The sequence below is a fragment of the Electrophorus electricus genome, chromosome 8, assembly GCF_013358815.1.
Source record: "Electrophorus electricus isolate fEleEle1 chromosome 8, fEleEle1.pri, whole genome shotgun sequence".
In the NCBI taxonomy this organism is placed as follows: Eukaryota; Metazoa; Chordata; class Actinopteri; order Gymnotiformes; family Gymnotidae; genus Electrophorus; species Electrophorus electricus.
Genome location: NC_049542.1, coordinates 299,254 through 312,586, shown reverse-complemented (window position 1 = coordinate 312,586; position 13,333 = coordinate 299,254). Strand labels below are relative to the sequence as shown.

Genomic DNA, 13,333 nt, shown 5'->3' with positions numbered 1-13,333 from the left:
TCATGTCCTTAACTACTAGAAAACAGCTTGATAAAATCTTACACAAAAGTTTAATTGAGTTTTAAACAGGTACACCTTTTTTCAGATTAAATTCCAAACACTAAAGCAAACGGAAGCCGATGTCGAGAAGAAGTGATATGATTATTATTAAGTATTATGATTTAGCTCCTGTTAAATGTTGGACTTCATCAGGGTCTCCAGCAGCGTGGTGGTTGTGTGTGTGTGTGTGTGTGTGTGTGTGTGTGTGTGTGCGTGCGTGCGCTCATATGACACTGCATATGGAAGTATAAACATGTCAAGTTTTATATTTGTTTAAACAGTGATACAGAATGAACAAGAGAATACAGAAAAAGAAACAAACCCACCAAACTTTCCCATTACCCACCTGGCCTACTGTTAACAAGTTAAGGTTAGGGGTTATTTTATGGTTAGCGTTATTTATGGTTGGGGTTATTTTAGGGTTAGGGTTTATTTATGGTTAGGACTTAGGACCCAAACATTAATGGATAAAGCTACTTTGAAACAGCTCACATTTTTGATCACTTTCAAAGTCAGCAAAGGTGCCATCAAATAGTGAGTGTCTGAAGGATATATGATATATGACATGATGATATATATGATTCATTTGGTATACCAGAGCATGTGAACAGAATCAAGATTTTTAGATGGTAATTACATAAACAGCCAAAAAGACTTAGACTGGATCATGTGAAGCATTTAGGGAACTGTGAATATTTTCGGATGTGTTAGATAAACTGTTTCCTGCAGCGACAGGAAGATGGTACATGGCAAAGCCTGGAGAGACGTCGTCAGACAGGACAGAGATTCCACTTCACACGTCTCGCCCTCATCTGCGCATACAAATGAGAGAACAGTTGAGTTGCTTCAACGATTCCATCAGAAAGGGTAGGAGGCACTATGAATAAACATTATCAAAATGTTTCTTTTTATTGTTTGAACTATGGCCTAACGACCATTTTAAGAGTTTGCTTTGTCTTTGACTGGTTATGGCTAGCAGGTCAACAGCTAACACAACAGTGAGAGCTTTGATGGGGACAGTGGAAAATACACTGAATTCTGACTGCTGACAGCTTGAGGAGATGAATAAAGATGACAGATTTTGTTTTAAATTTTAGAGATCACTTGACCGAGTCCTAACACTAATTAAGCCATACCAGCTGTATAAAGTGTGAAGTCAGGACTGTCTAAGTCAGACTGGGAAAGAACAGGACTTTGTATGTTCTACAATAAACCATCTCTCAGTACCCTAACTTTCTGACTCACTCTTTGACAAGAAAATAAATTTCCCACAAGAGAGACCCTGGTGATCTTTTTGTGCGTCCAACGAGGGCACTGCCTCAGGATTCATGACCGTAGCTGGAACAGAAATTAAGTAGATGACATTTTGAAAATAAACCTCCTCCTGATGAATCCTGCTTGGTGGTCAGAGTATTGCAGGAAGGCTCACTTCTAGTCATCTTGTCAAGATTTTCCTTAGTATTTTAACTTCTGCGATTAAGAGCGAGATATGTGTATGTGTAAGAATGACAGATGGAAACTTTAGGTCGTTTTTGACGTTGCTGTAGTTAGGGGATGATCAACACGTCAAATAGTAATGGAGCTTGTTGTTTTGAAGGTTGTTTTGCAGTAGTCTGAGGTAAACCTGCCAGGTCTTTGGCACTGATCATCTCCCTGATGCTGGGATACATTTCTTCCGAGTTGGAGCTTGCATGTTTGCCAACAGTAGGTTAATCTTCGAGAATGTGTCCACATGAGTCTTTCAGAGGTTCTGATGTATAGTATTTACAGTAGTTGGAGTTAAAGGTGGCAATCATTTCCAGAGGGCATGTTATAAGGTGCTTTGATTGGTTATAGACGTGAGGGATGTATGGAGATGCTGATTGGTGTTTAAGTGACTGGCTTCAATTCCATATTCATGAAGTGTTCCTTTTGCACTACTCTCAGAGGCGGGACTCTCAAACTGGGTTTGGAGGTACAGATCTGGAGTTCATCACGTAGCAGACACTTCAAATTACATCCATTTGTGTCTTTCTGCCCATTATGGAAGACGTAAGAGACCCCATCCCATAGTTCAGAATCTGGTTCTCTCCCTCACAGACAGTAAAAGATAACTGCTACCATGCCATCGGCCGATTTTGTTAATGTAAAAATTCACGACAGCTATCTGACCATGCGGTGGTCTCCACCTGGAGAGGACAAAAGACGCTAATCAGAGGGTCAGTCACAAACGTTTATTTCACTTTAAATCTTTGCTAACGCAGTCCTCACACACACCAGTATGCCGTGATCCCAACATACACGTTGGTGGGCATCAGGCACCTCACCTGCACTCTCTCTTTTTAGATAAAAGAACCTATTACAAACCAATGGGGGGGGGGGGGGATTAGGAGGCTCTATCTCCGTGAGCCCCGTGCCTCTAGGATCTGCACCACCAGGCGGTTTTTAAGGCTGCTCAGCTTTCTGCTGTAATTCTCCTGCAGGGTGGCGTTCAAACGCACACGCAGGCTGCGCAGACACGGCAGCGTCCGACAGTCTGGGACATTCAGCAGCATATGAAAAAAGTCCTGCCACAACTCGCTGTGAGGATTCCTGAGAGGAGTGAGATTTGTATGCTACATTAATCGGTTAAACACTGTACACAAACAAACATTTTTTATATCTAAGATAGCTAGATAGCTAGATCTATCTATACACACACACACACACACATCAATATCTATATATCTATATCTATAGCTCTATATCTATCTATATAGATCTATCTATCTATCTATCTATCTATATATTTAGATTGATAGATATATCCATCTATCCATACATACACACACACACACACACACATATATATATATACACACACACACACATATATATATATATATATATACACACACACACACACATATATACACACACACACATACACACACACATATATATATATATATACACACACACACACACATATATACACACACACACATACACACACACATCTCTTTATAGATATCTATATATCTCTCTCTCATATAGATATCTATATATCTCTCTCTCTCTCTCATATATATATATATCTATATCTATATATCTCTCTCATATATATCTATATATCTCTCTCATATATATATATCTATATCTATATATCTCTTATATATATCGCTCTCATCTATCTATCTATATATCTCTCTCATATATATATATATATATCTATCTCTCTCTCATATATATAGATAGATAGATAGATAGATAGATAGATAGATAGATAGATAGATAGATAGATAGATAGATAGATAGATAGATAGATAGACAGATAGACAGATAGACAGATAGATAGACAGATAGATAGACAGATAGATAGACAGATAGATAGACAGATAGATAGAGAGAGAGAGATATCTATCTATCTATCTATCTATCTATCTATCTATCTATCTATCTATCTATCTATCTATCTATCTATCTATCTATCTATCTATCTATCTATCTATCTCGACTGGAACAGAAGGACCAAACAGGGAAGACAAACCTTTTAAAAACTCCATTAGACTTCCAAACTCCGTCTATGTTTCTCACCTGCATGTATGACCCAAACATCATACAGTGCACAGTGCCAGCAATGCCAAAGTAGTCCGTCTGCAAGGAACAGGAAGAGCTCTCAAACTCCACCCACACTCAGCCCAAACCCAAACCCAGCCGAGCTAGGCTACCTGGTAGTTCCAGGGCCGTGCGCTCAGCATCTCGGTGCACTGAAAGCCGGATGTCATGCAGCGTGCGGTGAAGGCTGTGCCCTCGGGGAACAGGCTCATGTCGATGCTTTGGCCGAAATCGATCAGAACCAGACCGTGGTCCATGTTCTCCGCATCGAAGCTCTCGCTCTCCAGAAACCTACAGGAGGGTCGGTGCAGGTTAGTGATGTGAGCTCGCTCTGACCTCAAGAGCACAAGCAACCCCTGCAGCAGTGAACATGAGCTGTATGTTCACTAAAACCAAAGATACTTTGGCCAAATACAGTGTCTGAACATACATACATAATAAACTGGACATTAGCCCCTGATGGGATCTAAATATTTGACCAGTGTTACACTTGTTCATTTTAAGATAATTATTGCATTAATAGATTCTCTCACAACAAACCTCAGAAATACTAACACACACATCATGAAAATCTCTTCCCGTATCATGACAATTTTGCTATATGACACACTGCTGGCCCCAAACATGAATGTGAGTGTTGCTTGGGACAACAACCCGTGTCTGTGACGCTGGCCGAGAGGGGCTGACAAACGTGTGGTTCAGGAGATGTCACCTGTCTCCGAGCAGGAAGTTGTCGGGTTTGATGTCGGCGTGGATGAGGCGCGCCTGGTGTAGCTCCTCCACCATGTGGAGGATACACACAGTGAAGTAGAGCACCAGTGGCTGGGGCAGCACCTTCTCGCTACGACACTTGTACAGGTTCACCACATTCTGCACAGGGCAAACACACACAGACACACTAACATCTCAGCACAGAGTTAACAGCGTTTAGTTCTCATCTCCATCCGCCTGTTACGAACTCACCAGCAGTGTGCCACAGCCGTGCAGCTCTCCGACAAGCACGCTGCCGTTGGTGAACAGGTGTGCGCAGTGGAGCTGGGTGAACAGGTGCCGCGCTCGGGGCTTGACGCGGGAGTTCAGCTGCCCGTTGATGTAGAACTCCCACGGGTTGGCCGGCTTCTGCACCTGGACAGACCACATCACCACCACGTTTAACGCTCTTAACCAGTTCTGACGTATATGGAATACAGAGTTCAGCTGTGGTGTGTCTGGAGCCCTTTACCTTCAGGGTGAGTTTCTGACAGGTTGTAAGGTTTGTGGCCTGGTAGACGGTAGCAAAGGCTCCCTGACCCAGCACAGAGTCCACGCGCACACAATCCTCAGCTGCGGAACAAGAGAGAGGACTTCACATACTCACACACACACACAGAGTAATCGTCCGACACAGTTAAAGGTTATGATCAGTACCCATGTTCACAGTCATCATCGGTGTGATGGTAGGGACATCGAGGGAGCAGACACTCAGGCTGGGGGAAGACGACAGAGGAGTCAGGAGACCAGACAGCAGAGACGCAATCAGGTCCTCGTCCCATGGGTCAGGCACCAGCCCTGTGTGTGTACACAGTGGGGGATTAAAAGGAAAGAAAAAAAAAAAAATGGAACATGAAAGGCTGTTGAAAATCAATTCTAAAACAACAGTGCATCAGGAGCTGAAATAAAGACATCACACACGCACACGCACCTCTCTTCATGGTTTGATGTTTCAAATTTAACTTCTATATTTTTATTGCCTCAATGACTTTTTACGCTCTCCTTTATCTAGAGACCATGTGGAACTGCCTTGTATATGGATGAGTTTGCCTCGTCTGGGTCGTTCTGATGTTAAACTTGTTATCATTTCGACAGAAGGGTGTTGAGGCGTGTGAAGTGCCCTACGTGTGGGAGCTGCCGTGGACGCAGACTGCCGCGTGGGACTCAGGGGGACGTCCACGTCACATCGCTGCTGAGGGGCAGGAGGCGTTGAAACGTCCATCGCCACAGGCGAGCGCCGTGGCGTCATCAGCACGTCCAGGTCGGGTTCATCCGTGCGGGGCGGGCTGTCCGTGTGGAGCCAGCTGAGGCCCAGGGCTGGTCCTGGGCTCATGGGAACATCCTGGACAAGAGTCAATGCTGGCTTCGGACTCGCCAAAAGAGACTTCTGAGTACCGCCTACAACTTCCAAGACTCTTTTCTCTGACATCTGCCTGTTGAAGGATCTCTTGGAGAGAAGGTTTCTGGGATCTGGGAGTGAGTGGTCATCCGATTCCTCCAGTGGGTCGCAGCTGGAGAGAGGGACGTGGTGGGGGTTAAGCAGACGCCCTGGGCTCTGGTACACGGCCCCACTGGGTTTAGAGCTCACCAGCAGTGGTCCAGGAGCTGCTCTGGGTGTCTGAGTGGACCTGCCCAGGACACACAGGTCCAATTCTGTCATACGAGCTGGACTCTCCACCGGAAGCCAGCCAAACCCTGGAGCTGGGTCCAGGCTCATGGGAACATCCACGCAGGACACCTGCTTCTGTGGTCTGTGCCTGTGGAAGGACGTCTCAGGTAGAGGGACATCGACGTCCTCCTGGCCCAAGCACAGCGTCGAGCCGGGAAGCTCCAGCTGGAGCTCTCTGACAGACGGCTGTGGAGCCTGTGCGCTGATCTCTCCCGCTCTGCCCGCGTGGCTGGATCTCTCTGGGCTCTGATAGACGCTCCAGCTGGGCTTGGCACCGGTGCCTCTGTCAGCTTCACCGGGGGCGGGCACAACCATGGGCTCTGGAAAGGACAGAGCTGCCAGTGGCTGTCTGCTGGTGTTGCAGCCGGTCTGGTTGTGTTGGCTGAGGGAGAGGGCGTGGCCATGCTGTAGAAGACACACCCCCTCCCCTACGATTGTGCCCTGCCCCCTCATAGTGCTCTCAGCACCCTCAGACAGCTTCTCCTCAGACGGACTCTGCTCCAGGATAGGGCTGGAACAGCACAGACAGACAAACAACCAACCAATCAGAGGACAGCATGATGTCATCATGACAAGAGTCAGTAGCTGGGTTTCCATCCAAACTTTTCGCAAATGTTATACACATTGTTTGGCAGAACAAAATGCGAATTAAGTTGTTTCCATCCACTAAGATAGACGACATAGCTACCGATATAGATATTTAACTCATCTGGAATATCTTAAAGATATCTCATCCCAGTCTCGACCCGTCTTGTCCTAGTGTAAAAATCTTTTTTTGCAATATTGGTACGTTTTTCCAAGTTTTGGACTTTTTCCATTCTTTTTTTTTGCGTGCAATTCCAAATTAGCAAAAGCTTGGTGGATGAAAAACCCCCTAGTCTTCAACCCCCTCCAGTGTTCCTCAGGTCCAGAACTGGCCATGTTCTGCTCACCTGCCGCTGGTCTGAACCACATAACTAAGGTCATGACCTTCATATGCTACTAAGCCATAGGACTAAAAGCTATATACTACGAAGTCCTAAAGCTCTGTGTTTGGCGTACGTTTGTGTGCAGGCCTCCGTTGGGCGGGGGACGGCCGTACCTGAGCTTGGTGGGCTGACGCATGTATGGGTTTTCCTCCACACCACTGAACCCTCTGGGACCATTTTCTACCACACCCACACACACACACACACACACACACACGGCTTTAATATTAAGGGTAAAGTGTTTTGAATATCAACATGAAATGACGAAGCCCAGATGGAGATCATGCAGTGTTTACAGAGCTCATCCACAGTGTAGTCAAACCAAACACACACAAACCTCCTCTTTAACGTTTGCCCTGCAGTGTGTGTTTGTGTATGTGTACGTACCCAGGCTGGTGTACTGGAGTGGAGTGGACACCAGGTGTGTGTCTAGGGTGATGTCTCGAGTGATGCTGGAGCCATAGTGTGGACCCCACACGGCACTATCCTCACCCAGGGACTCGACATCAGTGCTCAGGGCCTGGAGAGCGCGTGCACAGACACACAGACACACAGACACACAGACACACACACAGGTGAGACAAGCCCAAAACAGACCTCACACATACAGTCCAGCCCAAGGCCAACGCAGACCATACACACAGGGCAGCCACGCCCACCTACACACATCTGCCATCATTTGTGTGTGTGTTCCTCCTTTATATACCTTGGACATAGGGACCTCCATCAAAGGGCGTGCTGCCATTGCCTTGGCCTTCACCACCTCCGCCCTGCGGGACAGAACAGAGCCCATGAGTCCGGTGGGACACCTGCGTCTTCCTCTTTGAATGTGAGCTGTTTAACTGCATTATAACCGTAAGGAATGCACGTCTCTACCCTCTGCTCTCCTCGCCATCATCCTGGTAGATCCTGAAAGGAGCCGACGAAGGAGGTTTGACGGGTGGTGCTGAACCTACACACACACACACACAACATTAAAGTGAGAGTTGTGGTGAATTGAACAAATGTCAGTAAGACAGTGTGCATCTGCAGACCAGTATTACATGTGTGCCACACTCCTGTGGGTGATGTCTCCCCCTAGTGGACAACTGCATGTGTCATGGTTGTATTTGTAATGGGAAGGCGTTTGTTTGCAGTGTCCGGTAGGGGGCAGCACCCTTACCAGGGGCTCTGTAGCTCTTCTCAAGGCTGTGGTCATGTGCCTGGCTCGTGGTGTTGAAGAATGTGTCCTGGAGTAGAGTAGGGGCCTGGAACATGTCCATGATCACGTCTAGACAAGGACGAGAGGGACAGCCTGTTACACCCCACCCACACACCTACTGACCCCATATTAGTTAGACACTCGGTTCAAATTAGCAATCCAGGGTTATGCCGACTGATCAATCAGTTTTATTTCACCTTCACAATTTAGAAAGAATCCAATACCAACATTTAATATTATTAACTATCCCCAGAAGCCCCTGCAGTGAGGTGCGCTTACCCAAAGCCTCACGCGTGTTGACGGTGGGGGAGGGGACCACACGGGAAGGTGTGGCTGCCATCAGACCCAGAGATGTGTTAGGAGTGATATGAGAGTGGTTCAGGGCTCCGTGAGACACTGAGAGAGAGAGAGAGAGAGAGAGAGAGAGAGAGAGAGAGAGAGAGAGAGAGAGAGAGAGAGAGAGAGAGAGAGAGAGAGAGAGAGAGAGAGAGAGAGAGAGAGAGAGAGAGAGAGAGAGAGAGAGAGAGAGAGAGAGAGATGAGACCCTGGTTTCCCACAGGCAAACGGAGGTGTGCTGTGAGAGGTTCTTGTCTTACTGTCTGTGATTGAGTCTGCCTCTGCTGACGTGTCTCTGAAACAGAAGAGTGTGTCAAACTGAGGGACAGAGACGTCCTCACCGGGTAAAGGATGAGCGTGAGCAGGACTCACTGTGCTGGTGTGTCCCCCTGCTGGACACTCGCTGCTGTCGGGGCGCGGGCGAGAGGGACAGACTGGGGCAGCACGTGTGTGCTGACACTCAGACACGCCGCTCGCCAATTGGAGGGCGTCGCGGCAGCTGCGGGGTGTGTGTGTAACGCCGTGCGTGTGTCTGCCAGAAGACACCCCACCTCCCTCAGCGGGTTAGACATGCTTCTCCTCACAGAGAGAAGGGGGCGCTCTCCTGCTGGGGCCTGACTTTGCTCAGAGCCGCCCACTGGGGCTGGAGATGCAGGCCTCTGGGAGAGAGAGACAGAGCCAGGACCAGACGCGGGGGCGGGGCCAGACACAGGGGCGGGGCATGGCCCAGGTCTTTCTGAAGGACTCCCTGTATTTCTAGGTTTCACTGGTTCCTGAACATTGCATGAAACTGAAACAAACAGCTGCTGAAAAGCAAAAAACACATAATTAAAATTGCGTGTGTAAACACAAATGGCCTGTGTGTGTGTGTGTGTGTGTGTTTGTGTTCTACCTGGTCTGATTCACTCAGTTTGTTGTTAAGCTCTTCTAGCTGTTTCTTCATTCTCCTTATCTCCTCTTTCTCCTCTTCATACCTCCTCAATGATTCCTCTGAGCATGTGCAAGCACACACACACACACACACACACACACGGTTCTCACTCTAGAAATGCTAGCATCACTTGTCCAAACAAAACCTCACTGGTACCATTAACATCATCGCATCAAACACAAATGTGCTGTCCGCCACCATTACAAAGCCACAGTGAGCTCAGTAAATGGCACACAACAGTTACCCAGAGAGGGGAATGCATCGGGTTAAAGGAACCGCCTAGAAACGCCCTCACACTCCTGACTCCTGGCAGATGGGGAGGGGACAGACCAGGGTTCCTTTATTCAATATGGAGGAAGAAACAACAACAACAACAAAAAAAAAAAAAAAAAAAAAAAAAAACTTCAATGAGGCCAGAGGGGACATCAGAGTGGACACGTTGGCCCAACTCCCTCCCACTAGTATTAGGGGAGGGACGATGGTCTCACTAGTACGTGCAGAGTTATAAGCAGGCGTGCAGCGGGAGGCACTGCGGCTAAGACCAACACACACCTGATCGTGTGCTCCACCCCAACGTGGGATATTAGCAATGCACGACAGACAGGGACCTGAACCTCTTAGTCACAGTGGGGTGTGTGTGTGTACACCCTGCTGCCACAGCTCCTCCAGGGGTGAGAGAGAGAGAGAGAGAGAGAGAGAGAGAGAGAGAGAGAGAGAGAGAGAGAGAGAGAGAGAGAGAGAGAGAGAGAGAGAGAGAGAGAGAGAGAGAGAGAGAGAGAGAGAGAGAGAGAGAGAGAGAGAGAGAGAGAGAGAGAGAGAGAGAGAGATTGGATCTGGGATTAAATCAGCACGGAATCACGTCACTCTCACCCTGATGTCGGTGCTCCTCCTCATGTCTGCGCCGGCCGTGGTAGCGGCGTGCTCTCAACTCCTCAAAGCTCAGTTCAAATCCTTCACCCTGTAGCTCCTTCACACAGTACATGGACACACACTCCACCTCGCTGGTGCTGGCTTTCGGGTTGTTCTCCGAGCGAGAGATTCTGGGGACCACACACACACACACACACACACACACACACACACACACACACACACACACACACCACCTCCTCACTCACTGAAGAATGGGAAACATCTCCCGCTCCATCTGCGGCAGGACGGAGGACCTGGTGTACAGCATGTGACAGGGTGACTGAGCGATACGTCCATCAGTATGAGTATGTCTGCTCTCAGGGTCATCAGCACTCTGACCTAGCCCAGCTCCAGGGGCACCGTCAGAAGGCACAGAGCCATTAGTGCCATTACAGATACCCATTCTAATACTAATTAACACAGATACCCACTCTAATGAACCGAGCACTGCTTCAGATCTTTAATGTAACTTTAAATCTCTTTATTCCGCCAGACGTAGGAGGGCTGAAAACTGCCTGTCCTCTGACTGACTCACTCAGGCGTGCATGTTGGTTTTGATTTCCAAACTCACGTTTGTTGTAGCAGTGTGTGTACAGGTCGCGTTTTCTTACATGCGAACGGTTCCGTCGGCCGGAACGTTTTCAGGCTCCTGCAAAACAGCATTTTCAACAATGTAAAGGAAAAAGCGTGATAAGACAGGGAGAACCCCGGATGAGGTCGGCATAGCCGGTGGATGGCGTACCTTACACTGAGGCAGGACCAGGTCCCTCTGCGGGGGGTTCTGGTTGACCAGCAGGGAATTCTGAAGAGGACTCCGCACGTGGTCTGTTTGACAGAGCGAAAACACACTGCATTCATCAGAAGGCTCAGGTTCGATTTAAAAGCAAAGTGTTCTGTACCATGTTCCTACCAGACGCCATCGTCTGACTTTTTGCGGTTCTGCTCTGGAACAGTCTGCAACCACAAACAAACAGACAGCAGTTCAGGACCCCACAGTCCACAACAGCCGGGCGTGCGCACACACACAGTGGTACAAACTGCCGTGAAAACCATGTCAGACAGCAGCCCCAGACAGGAGAGCCAGAGGTCTGACCCGCAGTGGTGCTGCACGATGTCCAGGGGCTCTGCCTGGTACTCCACGGCCCTCTCGTACACCTGCAGGGCCTGAGACAACTGCCCCTTCTGCTCCAAGTGCTGAGCCCAGGACACGTAGAGCGCAGCACAGCGGGCGCCCACGCCCTCCGCATGCACCGAGCTGTACACATGGGCCGCGTCCGGGTGGAAACTGGCCTGAAACAACAAGTCCAGGATTTAGCGAGGCAAACGGACTTACGATGAACCTGCGTGCCCATGCGCAGAACAGGTTTTATTGAATCCTTAAGCACCGGGCAGTCAGAGCGACAGAAAGAGCCTTAACGTATGCATCCATCACATTTCAAGGGGGAATTTTTAACCTACAATGTCACCATACTTTTGTAATTAGTCAGGTAAATTTAATCAGGCGTGTGTCCTCACTTACGCATTTAATGCAGTGGTTCACGTATCTGAGGTCGTTGTGGTAGCGTTTATCCTGCAGAAACCTCTGTACCAGGCGGTCCAACACAACAGAAATACCCCTCTTCTCTTCTGATGGCAGTCTGCACTCCAGGAACCGCACAAACCTACCAGAACACACACACAAAACCGCCCAGATCCCACACACTTTATGATCAAACTCTGCCTTCAGTGTCGGTACGTTCCAAACGGACAGCGCAGTGTTACGCTGGGTTAGCGCTAACTCGGAAACGCTACAGGCGTTAACTCACTGATCCCACGGGTCGAGGGGGTCATCCCCAGCGTAGTCCTTCACACTCGCTTCGAAGGTCCTAACAACAACAACAACAACAACAACAACAACAACAACAATAATAATAATAATAACAAACAACACGTTAAACACCTCAAATCTAATGTTGGATATGGTTAGATAACGCTAGCTAGCTAGCCAGCCAGTGGCTAAACTTTTATCAGAGACAGTCAAGCAGTTCGTTAAGGTTAGCTAACGCTATCTGGGCTCCGTTAATGTCCGCCGCTCGTAGCTAACGTTACCGGTCACCTCGCTAACGTTGCTTAGCTCGGCTAGCGTCCAGTCTACCACTGAGCTAACACCCCGTGTAGCAAGCTAACATGAGGCGAAAGCCAAATAATTAACATTTGTCGACCGTTTTATTTAACCACGTTTTTAATTTAACTACATTATTGATTTAATTACATTACTTACTGCAGATAAAAGTTAATATCCATGACACACGACCTTCTGACGGGATGCTAGGCTAGGCTAGGCTAGGCTAAGCTACACACGTCTTCAGCCCGCGACACCAACGACGCAAACATTTTCAAAATCAAATCGCGCGCTCCAATCGGTCGACACTGCGACCCCGCCCACACCCACTACGTCAGTCCGGTCACATGACCCTCCTCGCCTCCTCTAGCGGTCCCACGTGGTTGTGAATGGGAGTGTCTGTATTTGAACCATGCATGTCCATGAAGGGGTAAACTTGGTCTGCAGTGATGTTTAAGTAGGTGCTGCGTGCCACCGTAACATGAAGGTTAGGACCCAGAGCACCTCACTAGTAAGAGACACACACTCTGTCCACATGATGTAAAAGAAAGCATAATTCATCGGACCAGTCTCTCTTCTACTGCTCCATGGTCCAGTTTTGATGCGCTCATGCACATCGAAGGACCCTCAGCTCTGTGTGTCCTCATTCCAGGAAGTGATATTTCAGTCACTTCCTGCTGTTGTGGAGATGGTCTGTGCCAGTACTCTAGTCTTCATTTGGTCTGTCAGTCACTCACATCCTCGCACTGGCCTGGTTTTTCTGCTTCAGGCACATCACTGAGATGTTCAACGTTTTGCACTTTTCACCTGTCTGTGGTCCTAATGTTCTGACTGATCAGCATGCACACAA

At 48.1% G+C, this 13,333-nt stretch overlaps 1 protein-coding gene across 4 annotated transcripts; it reads right to left on the bottom strand.

The window, feature by feature from the left end:
* Positions 1-310: 310 nt before the first annotated feature.
* On the bottom strand, positions 311-12,993 carry bub1 (BUB1 mitotic checkpoint serine/threonine kinase). 4 transcript variants are annotated; one of them, XM_027019021.2, is made up of 25 exons: positions 12,643-12,993; positions 12,188-12,247; positions 11,902-12,043; positions 11,476-11,672; positions 11,293-11,336; positions 11,125-11,207; positions 10,994-11,031; positions 10,341-10,510; positions 9,432-9,529; positions 8,912-9,345; positions 8,800-8,834; positions 8,483-8,599; positions 8,165-8,272; positions 7,879-7,954; positions 7,709-7,772; positions 7,390-7,522; positions 7,116-7,182; positions 5,491-6,545; positions 5,023-5,163; positions 4,838-4,938; positions 4,579-4,740; positions 4,328-4,485; positions 3,729-3,906; positions 3,595-3,654; positions 311-851 (listed from the first exon to the last, which is right to left on the bottom strand). In XM_027019021.2, exons 1-25 carry the CDS (start codon positions 12,663-12,665, stop codon positions 810-812), a joined length of 3,786 nt encoding a protein of 1,261 aa, XP_026874822.2. In that variant the 5' UTR covers positions 12,666-12,993; the 3' UTR covers positions 311-809. The 4 variants fall into 4 exon arrangements, with proteins under 4 accessions (XP_026874822.2, XP_026874820.2, XP_026874819.2 ...); XM_027019019.2 differs by lacking the exon at positions 311-851 and adding an exon at positions 2,238-2,610; XM_027019018.2 differs by lacking the exon at positions 311-851 and adding an exon at positions 2,238-2,610 and having other exon boundaries at positions 3,548-3,654; positions 8,912-9,342.
* Between the last annotated feature and the right edge of the window lie 340 nt (positions 12,994-13,333).

What these genes read in the sequence shown, in the direction of transcription:
- bub1 (XM_027019017.2), bottom strand. Translation starts at nt 12,665, where the DNA reads ATGGATATTAACTTTTATCTGCA. An exon ending in GCCGACGGAACCGTTCGCAT is followed by an intron (nt 10,511 to 10,993) that starts GTAAGAAAACGC and finishes TGTGGTCCCCAG; the next exon opens with AATCTCTCGCTCGGAGAACA. An exon ending in GATGATGACTGTGAACATGG is followed by an intron (nt 4,939 to 5,022) that starts GTACTGATCATA and finishes CTTGTTCCGCAG; the next exon opens with CTGAGGATTGTGTGCGCGTG.